Source organism: Taudactylus pleione, unplaced genomic scaffold, assembly GCF_031769625.1.
Source record: "Taudactylus pleione unplaced genomic scaffold, aTauple2 ptg000070l, whole genome shotgun sequence".
NCBI classification, from domain to species: Eukaryota; Metazoa; Chordata; class Amphibia; order Anura; family Myobatrachidae; genus Taudactylus; species Taudactylus pleione.
The window spans coordinates 9,680,935-9,701,345 of NW_028284472.1; the positions used below are offsets into that span (position 1 = coordinate 9,680,935).

Genomic DNA, 20,411 nt, shown 5'->3' on the forward strand with positions numbered 1-20,411 from the left:
CGGCATTGTAATCGTGCAGGAAAATGCCACTTTTTACATGATTGGTCATTCTGATTGATTTAAAATGGCCATCGTGTAAAAAATCGCACCGTGTATGGGAACCTTAAGTTGGGAGCAAAACATAAAAAAATGACAATTAACTTTGCACCTGGGCAATACCATGTTGCAATGCAAGGGGTGCATCTATATTTATTATATATTTGCATGCAGGGTGAACACGCCTGGCTTAAATTGCATGTAACCCACACATGCCAGACAGCTTTATTTTTACGCTGCAATTAGATTAGAGCTAGGACACGTCCCTCCCACATCTAAGTTTCCCTGCACATTTTATCCACACCCCCCTATACAGTGTATCATGGTTTTACCCAGGTGCAAAGTTACTTTTTTTTGTTTTTGCTTTGCCCCAAAGCCCCACAGAGAATAGTGAAAGACTGTTATACAGTGTTATTAAATATCATGCGTTCCCAAGAGCTTCTATATATGTTTACTGTGGGGTGTAGTCCTATGGAATTTATCTGCCTGTCTGGTGTGTAGCAATCCCATGGTTTACACATTCTACAGAGGTTATAAGCACGCACACAGCTCGCAGCACGGGGACAGGAAAAGGAAACGAATCAGCGCTTTGTGTATTCTCTGCAGCACACAAAGTAAGAGGGAAAGTTTATGGGTTTTTTATGTTTATACAATATTTTGGCTTATTTGTTATTTGTATTCTGTGACATATCAGTGTTTATAACAGTTAAAACATTTTACTGTATTTCATGATAAATGAAGAGCTTCTGTGGCTAAATAGTGTCTTCTAATAGACGGAAATCTGCATGGCTCATTGTGTATCTCACATGTGTGGAGACATTGAATTGATAGAATCCTGCGCATTTAGCATGTTTTAGCACAAGGAAGACTGCACCTTTAGTTATGAGTTCCCTTCTACTATGGCATTAAACGCAGTGCCCTTATACTAGAAGGAATAAGGCATATGCAGTAGCTGCTTGGAAGGAGAGAAATATATATGCAGTGGTTTGGAATGCGGAAGTGTTATTCTCAACAAGTCGGGGTCATGAGTTCAGTGTGTTGATAAATGTATTTTCCAAAGCAAACAAGTCCAAGTAGGAATGTGTTAAAAGAAGCACTTGGTATATAATCACAAGTTTATTCTCTCTAAACGTGAAAAAATCTCCACTTGAAGCAGTTCACAACTACAAAAAAAAGGAAATTATTAAATAAAAAGTATATATATAAAAATCTAAAAAGTCACCAAGAATGTCAGTCACCAGACTCTCGATAGAAGGATGGGGATGTAGTGCCCAAATGTCCGTGCTGCAGATCACGGATATAGCCGGAGATCGAATACGGCTCGTCCCTTTAGGCAGGTCTCCTCCTTTGTGTACAGGCAGTTTTCCTCTACGCGTTTCGGAGAGACCTTTCTCCTTTTTCTAGATATGACGCACTGCAACTAAAGCCGGTCTTATCATCCCAAGCCCGCGGGTCACAAAATTAATTCAATCACTCACAATCATAAAAAATCGGCAGTATGGTATATATTAAAATTTTAAAATAGCATTTATCCAAAGAGCTATTATCACACAGTTGAACATATTTCAAGCCTCACAACATCATTGTATACAGTAAGACTCCTTATAATTCAGAGCACCTCATGAAACATCGGCTGGCGAAAAAATGGGAAAAGGAAAAGAAGGAGAGAATATATATATAAAATAGTGTTCAAAAATAAATCTATAAAAAATCTTTGATAGATTTATTTTTGAACACTATTTGGCACTTATTTTTTCAGTATTTTTATTTTAGGATTTCTTTTGAGTTGATATATACTAGGGGTGAGCGGGTTCGGATTTCTGAAATCCGAACCCCCCCGATCCCCCCCAATCCGAGTCCGATCCGAATCAGGCTCGACTTTTCCCGCCTGACTCGGATCTGAAATCGAGGCAAAACGTCATCATCCCGCCTTCCGAGTCTCGCGGGTTTTGGATCCTATATAAGGTACCCACGTCGGCGCCATTTTCTCACTCGGCTGTGGACAGTGAAGAGGGAGGGTGGGAGTTAGGGCTGTGTAGTGTAGTGTAGTGTAGTGCTGCTGTTGTCCACTACTTCAAAGTCCATAGGGGCTGGCTGTGTTGTGCTGTGCTGCTGTTGTTAATAGGGGCTGTGTCCACTACTTCAAAGTCCATAGGGGCTGGCTGGACTGTGTTGTGCAGTCAGTTCTCCATAGGGGCTGTGTCCACTCCAAAGTCCTGTGCAGTGTCCCAGTCCTAAAGAGGTGCTGTAGTGTTGTCCAGGGGGTGCTCTGTCCATCAGGGGTGCTCCCCCCAAGTGCTAAAAAAATAATATATTTTCTGTGTTTGTGAATTGTGTGTGCAGTAGCCGCACGTGCATCAACAAAGTAGTGCCAAGCGTGCGCCTGTGTCATAAGTAAAGGGCCGGCTGGCTTGACCGTTAAAGGGTGCTGTAACCCCCGAAAGTACACTCCAGTCCAAACCAAAAAAAAATTATTTTCTGTGTTTGTGAATTGTGTGCGCAGTAGCCGCACGTGCATCAACAAAGTAGTGCCAAGCGTGCGCCTGTGTCATAAGTAAAGGGCCGGCTGGCTTGACCGTTAAGGGTGCTGTAACCCCCGAAAGTACACTCCAGTCCAAACCAAAAAAAAAATTATTTTCTGTGTTTGTGAATTGTGTGCGCAGTAGCCGCACGTGCATCAACAAAGTAGTGCCAAGCGTGCGCCTGTGTCATAAGTAAAGGGCCGGCTGGCTTGACCGTTAAGGGTGCTGTAACCCCCGAAAGTACACTCCAGTCCAAACCAAAAAAAAAATTATTTTCTGTGTTTGTGAATTGTGTGCGCAGTTACCGCACGTGCATCAACAAAGTAGTGCCAAGCGTGCGCCTGTGTCATAAGTAAAGGGCTGGCTGGCTTGACCGTTAAGGGTGCTGTAACCCCCGAAAGTACACTCCAGTCCAAACCAAAAAAAAAAATATTTTCTGTGTTTGTGAATTGTGTGCGCAGTAGCCGCACGTGCATCAACAAAGTAGTGCCAAGCGTGCGCCTGTGTCATAAGTAAAGGGCCGGCTGGCTTGACCGTTAAAGGGTGCTGTAACCCCCAAAGTACACTCCAGTCCAAACCAAAAAAAAAATTATTTTCTGTGTTTGTGAATTGTGTGCGCAGTAGCCGCACGTGCATCAACAAAGTAGTGCCAAGCGTGCGCCTGTGTCATAAGTAAAGGGCCGGCTGGCTTGACCGTTAAAGGGTGCTGTAACCCCCAAAGTACACTCCAGTCCAAACCAAAAAAAATTTTATTTTCTGTGTTTGTGAATTGTGTGCGCAGTAGCCGCACGTGCATCAACAAAGTAGTGCCAAGCGTGCGCCTGTGTCATAAGTAAAGGGCCGGCTGGCTTGACCGTTAAAGGGTGCTGTAACCCCCGAAAGTACACTCCAGTCCAAACCAAAAAAAAAATATTTTCTGTGTTTGTGAATTGTGTGCGCAGTAGCCGCACGTGCATCAACAAAGTAGTGCCAAGCGTGCGCCTGTGTCATAAGTAAAGGGCCGGCTGGCTTGACCGTTAAAGGGTTCTGTAACCCCCAAAGTACACTCCAAACCAAAAAAATATATATTTTCTGTGTTTGTGACTTGTGTGCACTGTGGCTGCACGTGCATCAACAAAGGAGCAGCGCCAAGCGTGCGCCTGTGTCCCATAAGTAAAGGGCTGGCTGGCTCATTTCTTAAAGGGTGGTGTAACCCACAAAGTGCACTACTCTCCAGCAAAAATAAAAAAATATTTTCTGTGTTTGTGTGCGCTTTAGCCGCACGTATATATATCAATATAACATAAATGGAGGACCAAACTTTCTCTGATAAAAATAAAATAGGGAAAGATCAAGAACCACTTCCTACTAGTGCTGTTGCTGCTGCTGGGAGTTGTTCATCATCCCAGAGAGGAAGTAGGAACATCACTACTTTTACTAAACAATTGACCCTCCAACAGTCCCTAGCGATGAGGATGAAGTACGACAGCAGTCATCCTGAAGCAAAACGTATAACTGAGGCCTTGACTGCTATGTTGGTGTTAGACGTGCGTCCGGTATCCGACATTAGTGCAGCGGGATTTAGACAATTGATGGAGGTAGTGTGTCCTCGGTTCCAAATCCCGTCTAGATTCCACCTGCATCCTCAAAGTAGCAGCGACAAGCGTGCGTCTGTCTGTTAAAGGGTGGTGACACCCTCAAAGTGTGCTACACAAACAATTAAAATATTGTTCTTTTTTTTTCTGTCTTTGTGAAATGTGTGGGCTGTAGCCACACCTGCATCCTTAAAGCAGCAGCGACAAGCGTGCGTCTGTCTGTTAAAGGGTGGTGACACCCTCAAAGTGTGCTACACAAACAATTAAAATATTGTTCATTTTTTTTCTGTCTTTGAGAATTGTGTGGGCTGTAGCCGCACTTGCATCCTCAAAGCAGCAGCGACAAGCGTGCGTCTGTCTGTTAAAGGGTGTTGTAACTCTCAAAGTGCTCCAAAAAATCAAAAAAATTTTTTAATGTGTTTGTGACTTGTGTGCGATGTAGCCACACTTGCATCCTCAAAGCAGCAGCGACAAGCGTGCGTCTGTCTGTTAAAGGGTGGTGACACCCTCAAAGTGTGCTACACAAACAATAAAAATATTCTTCTTCTTTTTTCTGTCTTTGTGAATTGTGTGGGCTGTAGCCGCACCTGCATCCTTAAAGCAGCAGCAACAAGCGTGCGTCTGTCTGTTAAAGGGTGGTGTAACTCACGAAGTGCTCCAAAAAATAAAAAACTATTTTTTTAATGTGTTTGTGACTTGTGTGCGATGTAGCCACACTTGCATCCTCAAAGCAGCAGCGACAAGCGTGCGTCTGTCTGTTAAAGGGTGGTGACACCCTCAAAGTGTGCTACACAAACAATAAAAATATTCTTCTTTTTTCTGTCTTTGTGAATTGTGTGGGCTGTAGCCGCACCTGCATCCTCAAAGCAGCAGCGACAAGCGTGCGTCTGTCTGTTAAAGGGTGGTGACACCCTCAAGTGTGCTACACAAACAATTAAAATATTGTTCTTTTTTCTGTCTTTGTGAATTGTGAGGGCTGTAGCCGTACCTGCATCCTTAAAGCAGCTGCGACAAGCGTGCGTCTGTCTGTTAAAGGGTGGTGACACCCTCAAAGTGTGCTACACAAACAATTAAAATATTGTTCTTTTTTTTTCGGTCTTTGTGAAATGTGTGGGCTGTAGCTGCACCTGCATCCTTAAAGCAGCAGCGACAAGCGTGCATCTGTCTGTTAAAGGGTGGTGACACCCTCAAAGTGTGCTACACAAACAATAAAAATATTCTTCTTCTTTTATCTGTCTATGTGAATTGTGTGGGCTGTAGCCGCACCTGCATCCTTAAAGCAGCAGCGACAAGCGTGCGTCTGTCTGTTAAAGGGTGGTGACACCCTCAAAGTGTTCTACACAAACAATTAAAATATTGTTCTTTTTTTTCGGTCTTTGTGAAATGTGTGGGCTGTAGCCGCACCTGCATCCTTAAAGCAGCAGCGACAAGCGTGCGTCTGTCTGTTAAAGGGTGGTGTAACTCTCAAAGTGCTCCAAAAAATAAAAAACTATTTTTTTTATGTGTTTGTGACTTGTGTGCGATGTAGCCGCACTTGCATCCTCAAAGCAGCAGCGACAAGCGTGCGTCTGTCTGTTAAAGGGTGGTGACACCCTCAAAGTGTGCTACACAAACAATAAAAATATTCTTCTTTTTTCTGTCTTTGTGAATTGTGTGGGCTGTAGCCGCACCTGCATCCTTAAAGCAGCAGCGACAAGCGTGCGTCTGTCTGTTAAAGGGTGGTGACACCCTCAAAGTGTGCTACACAAACAATTAAAATATTCTTCTTCTTTTTTCTGTCTTTGTGAATTGTGTGGGCTGTAGCCGCACCTGCATCCTTAAAGCAGCAGCGACAAGCGTGCGTCTGTCTGTTAAAGGGTGGTGTAACTCACGAAGTGCTCCAAAAAATAAAAAACTATTTTTTTAATGTGTTTGTGACTTGTGTGCGATGTAGCCGCACTTGCATCCTCAAAGCAGCAGCGACAAGCGTGCGTCTGTCTGTTAAAGGGTGGTGACACCCTCAAAGTGTGCTACACAAACAATAAAAATATTCTTCTTTTTTCTGTCTTTGTGAATTGTGTGGGCTGTAGCCGCACCTGCATCCTTAAAGCAGCAGCGACAAGCGTGCGTCTGTCTGTTAAAGGGTGGTGACACCCTCAAAGTGTGCTACACAAACAATTAAAATATTGTTCTTTTTTCTGTCTTTGTGAATTGTGTGGGCTGTAGCCGCACCTGCATCCTTAAAGCAGCTGCGACAAGCGTGCATCTGTCTGATAAAGGGTGGTGACACCCTCAAAGTGTGCTACACAAACAATTAAAATATTGTTCTTTTTTTTTCGGTCTTTGTGAAATGTGTGGGCTGTAGCCGCACCTGCATCCTTAAAGCAGCAGCGACAAGCGTGCGTCTGTCTGTTAAAGGGTGGTGACACCCTCAAAGTGTGCTACACAAACAATAAAAATATTCTTCTTCTTTTATCTGTCTATGTGAATTGTGTGGGCTGTAGCCGCACCTGCATCCTTAAAGCAGCAGCGACAAGCGTGCGTCTGTCTGTTAAAGGGTGGTGACACCCTCAAAGTGTTCTACACAAACAATTAAAATATTGTTCTTTTTTTTCGGTCTTTGTGAAATGTGTGGGCTGTAGCCGCACCTGCATCCTTAAAGCAGCAGCGACAAGCGTGCGTCTGTCTGTTAAAGGGTGGTGTAACTCTCAAAGTGCTCCAAAAAATAAAAAACTATTTTTTTTATGTGTTTGTGACTTGTGTGCGATGTAGCCGCACTTGCATCCTCAAAGCAGCAGCGACAAGCGTGCGTCTGTCTGTTAAAGGGTGGTGACACCCTCAAAGTGTGCTACACAAACAATAAAAATATTCTTCTTTTTTCTGTCTTTGTGAATTGTGTGGGCTGTAGCCGCACTTGCATCCTTAAAGCAGCAGCGACAAGCGTGCGTCTGTCTGTTAAAGGGTGGTGACACCCTCAAAGTGTGCTACACAAACAATTAAAATATTGTTCTTTTTTTTTCGGTCTTTGTGAAATGTGTGGGCTGTAGCCGCACCTGCATCCTTAAAGCAGCAGCGACAAGCGTGCGTCTGTCTGTTAAAGGATTACATCGGTGACAGCATCCAAGTAGGCATGTCAGACAGTCCGTACCTGTACTGGCAGGAAAAAGAAGCAATTTGGAGGTCCCTGTACAAACTGGCTCTATTTTACCTGAGTTGCCCCCCCTCCAGTGTGTACTCCGAAAGAGTGTTTAGTGCAGCCGGGAACCTTGTTAGCGAAAGGCGTAGGAGGTTGCTTCCACAAAATGTGGAGAAGATGATGTTCATAAAATGAATGATCAACTCTTCCAGGGAGACCAGCCTCCAGAACGTACAGAGGGACCTGTGGTTCCAGCAGGGACGAATTAATACTCTGTGATTATGAGGATGTACATAACACTGAAGAGGGTGAGGAATCTGTGGATGAGGAGGATGAGGACGACTTCTTGCCTCCGTAGAGCCAGTTTGTGCAGGGACAGATTAATTGCCAGCTTGTTTTGTGGGGGCCCAAATGAACCAATCATTTCAGCCACAGTTGTGTGGCAGACCCTGGCGCTGAAATGATTGGTTTGTTAAAGTGTGCATGTCCTGTTTATACAACATAAGGGTGGGTGGGAGGGCCCAAGGACAATTCCATCTTGCACCTCTTTTTTTTCTTTGCATTATGAACAGTTTGGGGCCTAGTTTTTCAATGCCATCCTGTCTGCCACTGCAGTTTCACGCCTAGATGGGTCACGTGTTTGTGCCGCCCACTCGTGTCGCTTAGCATAGTCATCCAGCTACCTCGGTGCAACCTTTTGGACATAAAAACACTATTGTGAGGTGTGAGGTATTCAGAATAGACTGGAAATGAGTGGAAATTAAGGTTATTGAGGTTAATAATAGCATAGGAGCAGAAAAACCTACAAATTCTGTGATTTTAGCTGTTTTTATGCTTTTTTTCAAAAAAATACAGATCCAAAACACAAAACCCAGAACCCAAAACACGGAAGGGTGGTTTTGGCAAAACCAATCCAGATCCAAAACACGAAGAAAGATCCAGATCCAAAACCAAAACACAAAACACGAAAAGTGGCAGGTGCACACCCCTAATATATACACAAGGTCACGTCAGCGCATTTAATAGTAAATATTGTAATTTACATATGGTCACGTCAGCACATTTTATAGTAAACATTGGAATTTACACTTTAGCACAATTTAATACATATTACCCCACTCAATATTGTTAGATATTAGTTACATATTTCACTCACTTGACATTCATAAATAAAAGGAACAGAGATATAATATTTTATGAACATATTAAAGTTGCAGATACAAACCCTATACGATAAAAATATCTTGCACTAAGGTTATCAGGTAGTGCAAGATGACAGAATTTTTGGGATAACATATATGTACCGATAATCATCTATGAATGGTGATGAACCATTCTTGAAGATCAATCATCATGTTGGATCCATTTATTCTTAGAACACATATGATTACCAACAGATACGGTCAATAAGGTGAAAATTGAGAGATTGGTTTAACTATACGACAATAGATTTATTTTAGTATCATAAGATGTATAAGCATTAAAATGGTTATACCATGCATTATAACACTGGAATCCATGATGATAAAACTGATATGTTTTGTTTGTGATATTGATAAGTATGGATGTTCAAGGATTACAATGACCTGATCTTCAAATGATGGATATATTAATCTAGGGCACCAGATGGTGTGGGATAATAGAAATAATAATCATTATCATAACAGCAGGGATACCATACAACTGTATGGATAATTTTACCTTATAAAATATTTATTCAGATGAATGATGATGGCTTACATATAGAGATACAATAATCCTGCCATAATATAGCAAGAAAAACATATAAAACTATGCACTATTCGAGATGGGATATCAAACCATCATGTTAGAATTGAACACATGTTAAGACACAGATGATGATCTATTTATACAGTAAAAAGAAGAGGATCTGAGAGATTGGATTAATCATCTATTAACTCATTCAATCCCTGTATGAGAAGACAAGGTGCACAAAAATGATCACATCACAAATTGTGACATTACACCCTCATACAATATAACAGTTTTCCTAGTTGATGCTGTTATTCATGGATGTATAAGGATTATAATCATGTCAATATTTTGAGTGATCATTATTTTTTATCTATATACTATGAACGTATTGTATTTATTTTATTATTGTATAAATATCCAAAAATGTGTATATTATAAATTAAAATATCATACTCCCTATAGATGTATACAACATTTTTTGCTTTCCTTTACGTGGTTAAATGGATGACTGAGGATTGGTACTTTGAATAATTTGCAAATAATAGTTTTTACTAGATCCCTATATTTAAAAATGGATGTTCAAGGATTACAATTACCTAACACTTAAACTAGGGGTGTGCACCGGCCACTTTTCAAGTTTTGTGTTTTGGATCTGGATCTTTCTTCGTGTTTTGGATCTGGATTGGCTTTGCCAAAACCACCCTTCCGCGTTTTGGGCTCTGGGTTTTGTGTTTTGGATCTGTATTTTTTTGGAAAAAAGCATAAAAACAGCTAAAATCACAGAATTTGTGGGTTTTTCTGTTCCTATGCTATTATTAACCTCAATAACATTCATTTCCACTCATTTCTAAGTCTATTCTGAACACCTCACACCTCATAATATTGTTTTTAGGCCAAAAGGTTGCACCAAGGTAGCTGGATGCATACCTGCCTACTTTCTGGCTGCTCCTTCCGGGAGGAAGCAGCCAGATCGGCAGGACGGGGGGCGTGTCTGTGACAAGGGGGAGTGGCCAGGCTGGTGACACACACTTAGGGGCGGGGTGGGGGTGGAGCCATGCGATCGCGTCAGTTCGGCCTCGCCCCCGCTACACAATGCAGGCAGTATCGGCATTGTGAAGCAGGGGGCGGGGCCAAAATGACGCGATTCGCGTCACCGGCCCCCTTTACTGCGGGGGTAGCAGGGGTTATAGTGGGGGGGATAGGAGGGGAGGGCGGCAGCTGGGAGGATTGCCTCCCTTCCCGGGAGGTCGGGAGCGGCACCAGATTTTCGGGAGGCTCCCGACCAAATCGGGAGGGTAGGCAAGTATGGCTGGATGAGTATGCTAAGCGACACGAGTGGGCGGCACAAACACGTGGCCCATCTAGGAGTGACACTGCAGTGGCAGACAGGATGGCAGTTTGAAAAACTAGGCCCCAAACAGTACATAATGCAAAGCAAAAAAAGAAGTGCAAGATGGAATTGTCCTTGGGCCCTCCCACCCACCCTTATGTTGTATAAACAGGACATGCATACTTTAACAAACCAATCATTTCAGCGCCACACGACTGGCTGAAATGATTGGTTCGTTTGGGCCCCCACAAAACAAGCTGGCAATTAATCTGTCCCTGCACAAACTGCCTCTACGGAGGCAAGTTGTCATCCTCATCCTCCTCATCCACCGATTCCTCACCCTCTTCAGTGTTGGGTACATCCTCATCCTCACAGAGTGTTAATTTGTCCCCGCTGGAATCCACCATCACAGGTCCCTCTGTACGTTCTGGAGGCTGGTCTCCCTGGAAGAGTTGATAATTCATTTTGATGAACATCATCTTCTCCACATTTTGTGAAAGCAACCTCCTACGCCTTTCGCTGGCAAGATTCCCGGCTGCACTAAACACTCTTTCAGAGTACACACTGGAGGGGGGGCAACTCAGGTAAAATAGAGCCAGTTTGTACAGGCGCCTCCAAATTGCCTCTTTTTCCTGCCAGTACAGGTACAGACTGTCTGACATGCCTACTTGGATGCTGTCACCGATGTAATCCTCCACCATTCTGTCAATGGTGACAGTATCATATGCAGTGACAGTAGACATCTCAGAAATTGTTGGTTATGGTAATGAACATGGTAGGTGCGATTACTGGAGTGTATATCTATATACCACATGTTAATAGCACCACTAATTCCAAAACATTTAGGTATGTCCATGTACTATATCTGATATAGGAACAACTGTATACGTGCGATACACTTTATAGTTGCACTATGTTATATGTAATTTTGCAATCATTTACCCAATATACCCAATATAGGGTTTGATATATGAGCATCATCATCATTTTCAACAATATTTTCGCCCCTTCTCCATAGTGTGGTATAAACACACTTATATGGTATTGAATTGTATTGAGTGATGAGACCGAAATTCAGGGTTTTGAGAAGTAATAAATCCCTGGTAAACATATCCTGTTGCTATACCATTGGATAAAACTTGAAATTTTGATTTAGTTTTTCAAAACTAATTATATGGAATTATAGCCATCTCATCAAGGTTTCTCGGTTGGATATATGTTGTTTTGTGTTGTTTGTTATATACGTATATTTGGGGATTATTTTAATAACTACAATAAAAGTTATATTTTAATATATATATAACATAAGAGTGCCTACTTTTTCCTCTTTTTCTTTGATATGTCAGAAATTGTTGCCAGGTCCTTCAGTCCAGAGCAGATGTCCAAACTTGCTCCTGCCTGCCCTGCATCACCGCCAGTGGGTTGCTTAGGATACCTAAGTTGTTTCCTGGCAGCCCCAGTTGCGGGAAAAAATTAGTAGCTGTTGACGTGTCACGTTCCGCTTCAGCTGACAGTGTTTTCACCAGCAGGTCTTTGCACCTCTGCAGGCTTAAGTCGGCCAGAACCATGTAGGCTTTAAACCTAGGATCGAGCACGGTGGACAAAATGTAGTGGTCTGATTTCAACAGATTGTCCACCCTGGAATCCTCGCAAAGCGAATGAAGGGCTTCATCCACAAGTCCCACATGCCGAGCGGAATCGCTCCATCTTAGCTCCTCCTTCACTTTCTCCAGCTGCTTCTGCAAAAGCCTGATGAGGGGAATGACCTGACTCAAGCTGGCAGTGTCTGAACTGACTTCACATGTGGCAAGTTCGAAGAGCTGGAGAACCTTGCACAACATGGAAATCATTCTCCATTGCGCTTGAGTCAAGTGCATACCCCCTCCTTTGCTTATGTCATAGGTGGATGTATAGGCTTGAATGGTCTTTTGCTTCCCCTCCATCCTCTGAAGCATATAGAGGGTTGAGTTCCACTGCGTCACAACCTCTTGCTTAAGGTGATGGCCTGGCAGGTTCAAGAGTGTTTGCTGGCACTCCAGTCTTCGGCACGCAGTCGCTGAATGGCGAAAAGCATCTCCTGCACGCCCCTGTCATTTTTCAGAAAATTCTGCACCACCAAATTTATTGTGTGAGGAAAACATGGGACGTGCTGGAATTTGCCCAGATGTAATGCCCGCACAATATTGGTGGCGTTGTCAGATATTAAAAAAACCCAGGAGAGTCTAAGTGTGGTAAGCCACTGGGCGATGATTTCCCTCAGTTTTTCTAAGAGGTTGTCGGCGGTGTGCCTTCTTACTGAAACCGGTGATACACAGCGTAGCCTGCCTTGGAACAAGCTGGCGTTTCTGAGATGCTGCTACTGGTGACGCTGCTGTTGTTGCTGCATAAGTTGATACATCTACCCAGTGGGCTGTCAGTCATATAGTCCTTAGTCTGCCCTGTTCCACTTGTCCACATGTCCGTGGTTAAGTGGACATTGGGTACAACCACATTTTTTAGGACACTGAGGACACTTTTTCTGACTTTTCTGTACAGTCTCGGTATTATTATTATTATTATTATTATTATTATTATTATTATTATTATCCTTTATTTATATGGTGCCACAACGGTTCCGCAGCGCCTAACGAGTACAAAAAAAAAGTACAGAAACAGTACATAAACAGTTGAACAGAACAAGAAATCACTGACATACAGTATAAGACATTGCAGGACAAGTACATGGTATATAAACATTGCTGCAACAGTAGCAGGATGGCAAAATTCAAGGGTTAGGTGCTGTTATAAGGAGTATAGAGTAGATAATATAAGTAAAGGTATTGCCTGCCTAGTGAAGTGGAATCTAGATGGGATTTGGTACCGGGGACACACTACCTCCATCAATTGTCTAAATACCACTGCACTAATGGCGGATACCGGACGCACGTCTAACACCAACATAGCAGTCAAGGCCTTAGTTATCCATTTTGCTTCAGATGACTGCTGTTGTACTTCATCCTCCTCGCTAAGGACTGTTGGAGGGTCAATTGTTTAGTAAAAGTAGTGCTGTTCCTACTTCCTCTCTGGGATGTTGAACGACTCCCAGCAGCAACAGCAGCAGCGGCAGCAGTAGGCGTAGCAATGCAGGATCCTCCGGTGGAATCCCGGATAGGAGAGTCAGTCATGCCAGTGTCATGGCCTACAGGACTACTTCCGATCCTGACTAAGGAGGAAATTGACAAGGAGGGAGCTGACGGTGTGGTTTGCAGGCGCTTGGATACAACAGGACAAAGAGATTTAGGTGTCCCTGGACTGCTTACGGTCCAAGCCAAAGTTTCTGAACTTGACAGTAACTTTTTATGAACGCGCTGCGGGTGACTTATAAGGGAGGATGTTCCTAGGTGGTAAACATCCCTACCCTTACTTATTTCACTTTTACATATGGTACATATGGCAAGACAGTTGTTGTCCGGATTTGGATAGAAATATTGCAAGACCAAAGAGGTGGAATGTTTGGTCTACTGCCCAGGCATGACCGTGATGGGCTTTTTCATCCCACAGACAACAACTTTCTCCCTTGGAGTCTGATTTAAACAAACCACATCACCATCGAATCCTCCTCGCCAACTTCCTCCTCAGCGCCAGCTACACCAGTATCCTCATCCTGTTGTACTTCAACAGTGACATCTTCAATTTGCATATCAGCAAGTGGACTGTTGGTGCTCCTTTCAGCACTTGCAAATGGTGGAAAGAGCCACCTCTTCCCGTCCAGTGTTGGGAAGGTCAGGCATCACAACCGCCACCACACTTGGACTCTCCTTGGGGATTTGTGAAATCTTCTTAGAACGCACAGTTCTTCGCTGTGCTTTTGCCAGCTTAATTAGTTTGATTTTTTTAGCGGGAGGAGGGCTTCCATCGTCATGTGAAGCTGAACCACTATTCATGAACATAGGGAAAGACCTTAGCCGTTCCTTGCCACTCCATGTCGTAAATGGCATATTGGCAAGTTTACGTTTCTCCTCAGATGATTTAAATGGTTTTTTTAAGGTCATTTTCCTGAACTTTGGCCCTCATTCAGAGCCGCTCGCTATTTGCGGTCGTTCGTTCTAAAACAAGGGGTGGCTATTCAAATGAACCGTTCGCTAATTGTGGTCTGTTCACGCCTCTAAGTCTGAACGAGCGAGCTAAACTTGCGGTTGTAATTTTGAAAAATACGCCCCCTTGCCACTCGCACCATACGTCATGTCCGCTATTTATTAGATTAATCGAGTACATCGAACAGCGTATGAACTGCTCGCTATTCTTGTGGCTGGTTTTTCAACCGCTATTTTGCGAGCAGTTCGGAGTAAAAAAAAACCAAGTGACTTGGTCAATGACGCTGCTGTATTAATTATGCACTCCCTTAAAATGCCCATTTTGACCTTTTAAGCACGCCTGCGATCTAATTCCACACCCTCGTCTTCAAGCACCTTCCCTTGTTACCACCCACATACGCCTCCTTCTGTCACTCAAAATAGCAGGCATTCGCTATATAGCAAACAAACGATTTTTGGCCGCACTGACTGGTTCGCGCATGCGTATTAAAATCCGTACGCATGCACAGATGTGCGAACATCGGTCAGAACGAACGAGCGGCCGCTTACGAGCGGCTCTGAATGAGGGCCTTTGTCATTTGGGATTTTATATGCCCTCTACTATGACATTAGGCATCGGCCTTGGCAGACGACGTTGATGGCATTTTATCGTCTATGTCATGACTAGTGGCAGCAGCTTCAGCACTAGGAGGAAGTGGTTCTTGATCTTTCCCTATTTTATTTTTATCGGACAAAGATTTGTCCTCCATTTATGTTATATTGATATATACATACGGCTAAGGCGCACACAAACACAGAAAGAAGAATTTTTTATTTTTTTTTGGAATGCACTTTGGGGGTAACACCACCCTTTAACAGACTTATGACACAGGCGAACGCTTGGCGCTGCTCCTTTGTTGATGCACGTGCGGCTACAGCACATACAATTCACAACACAGAAAAGAAGAATTTTTTATTTTTTGTGGAGCGCACTTTGGGGGTACACCACCCTTTAACAGATGAGCCAGCCGGCCCTTTACATATGACACAGGCGCATGCTTGGCGCTGCTCCTTTGTTGATGCACGTGCGGCTACAGCGCACACAATTCACAACACAGAAAAGAAGAATTTTTTGCACTTGGGTGGAGCACCCCTGATGGACAGATCACCCCCTGGGCAACACTACAGCACCCCTTTAGGACTACAGCCTTTATGGGACACTGCACAACAAAGCCCAGCAAGCCCCTATAGACTTTTGGAGTGGACACAGTCCCTATGGACAACTGACTGCACAGCACAGCCCAGCCAGCCCCTATGGACAACAGCAGCACAACACAGTCCAGCTAGCCCCTATGGACAACAGCAGCACAACACAGCCCAGCCAGCCCCTATGGACTCATGGAGGAGTGGACACATCCCCTAAGGACAACAGCAGCACAGCACAACACAACACAGCCCAGCCAGCCCTAACTCCCACCCTCCCTCTTCACTGTCCACAGCCAGAGTGAGAAATGGCGCTGACACGGGGACCTTTTATAGAATCCTAAACCCGTGAGATCCGAAAGGCGGGATGATGACGTTTTGCTTCGATTTCAGTTCCGAGTCATGCGGGAAAACCTGAGCCGGACTCTGTTCCTGGCTCGGATTGGGGGGCTCAGGGGGGTTTGGATTTCAGAAATCAGAACCCGCTCATCCCTAACTTAAACGATGGATATATTAATCGAGGCACTAGATGGTGTGGGATATAGAAATAATAGCATTATAAAAACAGGAGGGATACCATTCAACTGTTTGGATAATTATATTGTATAGAAAATATTTATTCAGATGGATGATGATGGATTACATTTAGAGATACATTTTTGCTTGGCAGGATTATTGTATTAGACTATGCACTATTCAAGATGGGATATTAAACCATCATCTTAGGAGGGAGGGAAGGGTTAGGCACACCCAGATTGCGCCGTTTACATTGCAGGGTTTCATGGGTCATTCCCGAGTTAAATCCTGCAAGTGTCCTGGTTGGATTGTCAGGTCTCTCGACCTGGGAATCCAACCCTGTCCCTTTTTACACCAAGAAGCTACCTTGGTTAGCCCTGCAATAACCCGGATTTTAGCTCTGGTGTAAAAGGGGTATGAGTGTGATGTTCTGGAACTACTGAGAGTTAAATAGATAAAGTGACACAGTTTTATTAACTCAATATACAACACTGACTGTGACATCAGGTGTAGCGCATGATTAGAATCAGGGCCCTTTCTCATTATGGGGTCTATTTACTAAGCAGTGTTAGGAGACAGAGTGAAAAGTGATAACAAAGTGATAAGGTGCCAGCCAATAAGCTCCCAACTGTAATTTTTCAAACACAGCCTGTGAGATGATAGTTGGGAGCTGATTGGCTGGCACCTTATCACAGACTTATCACTTTTCACTCTGGGCCTGATTCAGACCTGGTCGATGGTGCCCTAGTGTGCATGCGCGCGACGGAGGGAGCTCCGTCGTGCGCATGCGCGAGACCCGCATAGCGACGGCCAAGCCGTCGCTATGGGTCCCGCACCAAAGGGGGCATGCTGTCGATGGTGAGTGACAGCATTCCCCCTTTGGTGGGTGTGCCGGGGGCGTTGCTGCCAGACGGAGGCATTCCCATGGGAACGCCTACCGTCCGGGGCCGGCCCCACTGACATCACTAGTGATGTCAGTGGGAGTGCATTTGGCTCTGATAGAGCCAAAAGCACTCCTGGGCTTGCGGTAGTGAGACCCTACCGCATGGTCTCGTCGCAAGCCCGATGGTCTTGACCATCGCGACCCCATCTTTTTGGCCACTCGCATAAGCTGTGGGTGATCACCCACAGCTATGCGAGCGGCCAGGAGGTCACTCCAATTTTAGGTAGGAGGGCCCTGATTCAGAGCGAGCACTCTTGTCAGAGCGTCCGGCTCTGAATCAGGCCCTCTGTCTCATAACACTGCTTAGTACATAGACCCCTATATGTGATGATTACAATTCAATAGTATTACATGTTCAATCCATGCGACTGTTTAATTGTTAGAACTTGCCTATAACTACCAAATCTAAATGATGTCTGGATGAATTAATGAGCAGACAGCTTAAATAGGCCTATATAGGAAAACATTTCACTAAGTCCAGAACCCTAATGGTGCACGGTCAGATTTTTCCTTCAGATATGAACGATAACGATTTAAAAATCGTTCAGTCGTTCATATCTGAAGGAAAATCGTTCATATCTGACATGCCTGAACGATGGACGATCAACGATGCACGTTCCCGATGGTCAGATAACGATTTCTGACATCTGATGTGTTTGCAGTCAGACTTGGACGATTCCATTCATTTTAATGCAGTCAAAAATCGTTCAACCGTTCAAATCGTTCAAAACTTTGGTAAAATCGTTCAAATCGTTCAATCATTCATCTGACAAATCTGACAAGTCTGACAAATCTGACCGTGTGTATGCTCCATTATGCTGCTCAAATCCCATTTTAGGGGTATATTTACTCTGGTGCCAGTTTTTGAAAGTGGAGATGTTGTTCATAGCAACCAAGCAGATTCTACTTATCATTTCTCTAGCACCTTACAGAAGATAATAGCTAAAATCTGATTGGTTTCCATAGTCAACAACTCCACTTCTAAAAACCTGCATATACCCCGTAGTCTCCCTAGCCACTTTGCCTAAAGATCACCCTCACAATTAACGTGACTGAATTTCATTGGTGTGTCACTGTATATTGTGTGTGTCTGATGTGTGGTAACAAGCTTTATTTGGTCCAGTTGCCTTTCATGTGGCTGCTGCAAATAGCACAAAACCTTTATTTATAATAATATTGCAGCCTTTATATACATAAGGTTTGATCCTAAAACCATACAATAATGTTACTTATACTGGCATCCATACAAAGGAGCCAGTCTTACACCGTCTACTTCTCTCTGGTGGGAAGACCTGCACGAGGACAGAAGATAGATCTTTGACTATTGTTTGTACAGTATATAGATGATCTGTGTAATAAAGTGTCTATGCTTTGTTTTACAGAAGACATGGACGCTGTCACAATTGTTCTGTCCGCTGTAGTCATCCTATTTTTGTCCTATGTTTATAAGAATCGGAATCAACACAGGTACAAGAATTTTCCTCCGGGACCGAAGACTTTACCGCTCATTGGAAATTTACACATGATTGACACGTCCAAGTCTAATACAATACTTTTAGAGGTAATACAACACTTCTGCTGAAATATCACTAAATCATTCAATTCCCTATAACCAGAGGTCAGATAATACATAAATGAACAATTACTTAATTATAAACTTTTTCAAATGAAGACATTATGTGACATTCAATAATTGTCAACTATATTTATTACAAATGTATGGTGGCAGAGGAAAGAACTGGCAGATATTCAGCTTACAAGGGTCATCTATCCCTCTGTCAGCACAAGTGGGAGATCACAATCTTGCAATGGCCAATTATCCTTTTCAAAGCAATCGGGAAGTAACCAACACCTGTTCTAATTAGGGATGTGCAGGCTCGGTTCTACTCGGTTCCGTTCGGTTCTTTTTACCGAATCTTATTGGCTATCCAAAACTCGTGACAGCTGAAACCCAATAAGATCCGGTAAAAAGAACCGAACGGAACCGAGTAGAACCGAGCCTGCACATCCCTAGTTCTAATACACAACCAGGCCTACTTGGGTGAGAGGTGACATGACCAATGTAGGATAAAATCATTCTACCCTGTGTATTGAAAGGGAGCGCACGTCCAGGCTATAACAAGCTGCGCTGTACTGCAGTGGCGTCCCTCCCCACGGTGACACCCGGTGCGGGGAGGGACGCCATGCGCTCGGCACCTGCCGAAATGGGGGCGTAGCCTTCGGGAGGGGGTGTGTTGGAGGCGTGGCGTCGCATGGCGGGCCTTCGGGAGGGGCGTGGCCTCGCGGCGCGAACCCGGCCCGTGGCCGTGGTTAACAAAATGATACATTAGGTATCAATGGGGTGATGCCCGGCGGGGGGTGCAGGAGGTGCGGGCATGGGCAGTGCCGGCTCCCTCACTGACAGGAGCCGAGTGCTGCACTTAATGCTATAGTGCAGCACCCGGCTCCTGTCACTGAGGGGGATCCTGCACCTTGGTGTCACCCTTCGGCGGGTGACACCCGGGTGCGGGCCGCACCCCCCGCACCCGCCTTGTGACGCCACTGCTGTACTGTCACTTTTTCCCTCCACGATACAACGAACTTCCTAACAAACATTACCACTCACTACTGCAAAAAACACTCTCCAAAAACAAAAACAGACCCTCCTTTATCAAAATGCACCATTACTCTGAAAAAAGGTGGGATTCCTGAAAATTAGAGGTGACTCATCACCAAAACCCATCATGTTCCTACCCAGGTATTTATGTTCTTCTTGGATTTCTCAATAGCAGCTGTACTCTGACAATGGTGCTATCACAAGCCGCTGCACTGCAAACGCAGGGCGAGACGAATGCCGGGTGAGCGTTTGCTTAAACTCCTCCTACTTCCTGCCCATCATTCCAGGATTGATCTGGATTGGCTCCTGCACCTATTTCCTCCTGGTGCGAATGCTGCTCCGATGCCGGTGATAGCGTTTCACGTGTTTCCGATTCTGGCATTGTCTCCTGTTATCCAGTCGAGTTACCAGTTCTCCTGCCTGTCTTGTTACACTGCCGTTTGTGTCATCTAGGTGGCACGGTTCGCATACCATTTACCTGCCATTTGTGTCATCTAGGCGGCTCGGTCCGCATACCTGTCCTCTGCCGTTTGTGTCTTCCAGGCGGCACGGACAGCACACTCTGGCCCTGATTCAGAGCCGGACGCTCTGACCAGAGCACTCGCTCTGAATCAGGGCCCACCTCCATAATTATGGAGCGTCCTCCTGGACTCTCATATAGCTGTGGGTCACCACCCACAGCATATACGAGCGTGCAGGTTGATGGTCGCGATGGTCTTGACCATCGCGACCATCGCCACTGCGAGCCAAAGCCTGTGGTTGAGTTTCTCAACCGCAAGGCCCGGAGTGATTTTGGCACTATCAGAGC

At 44.4% G+C, this 20,411-nt stretch overlaps 1 protein-coding gene across 1 annotated transcript in view; it reads left to right on the forward strand.

The window, feature by feature from the left end:
- Positions 1 to 561: 561 nt before the first annotated feature.
- Positions 562 to 20,411, forward strand: part of LOC148533758 (cytochrome P450 2C5-like) — a 74,297-nt gene continuing 54,447 nt past the window's right edge. The window contains exons 1-2 of the mRNA XM_088467246.1: positions 562 to 650; positions 18,390 to 18,568. Coding sequence (XP_088323372.1) covers positions 18,395 to 18,568 — 174 coding nt within the window. The 5' untranslated portion in view covers positions 562 to 650; positions 18,390 to 18,394. The remainder of the gene's footprint in view (positions 651 to 18,389; positions 18,569 to 20,411) is intronic.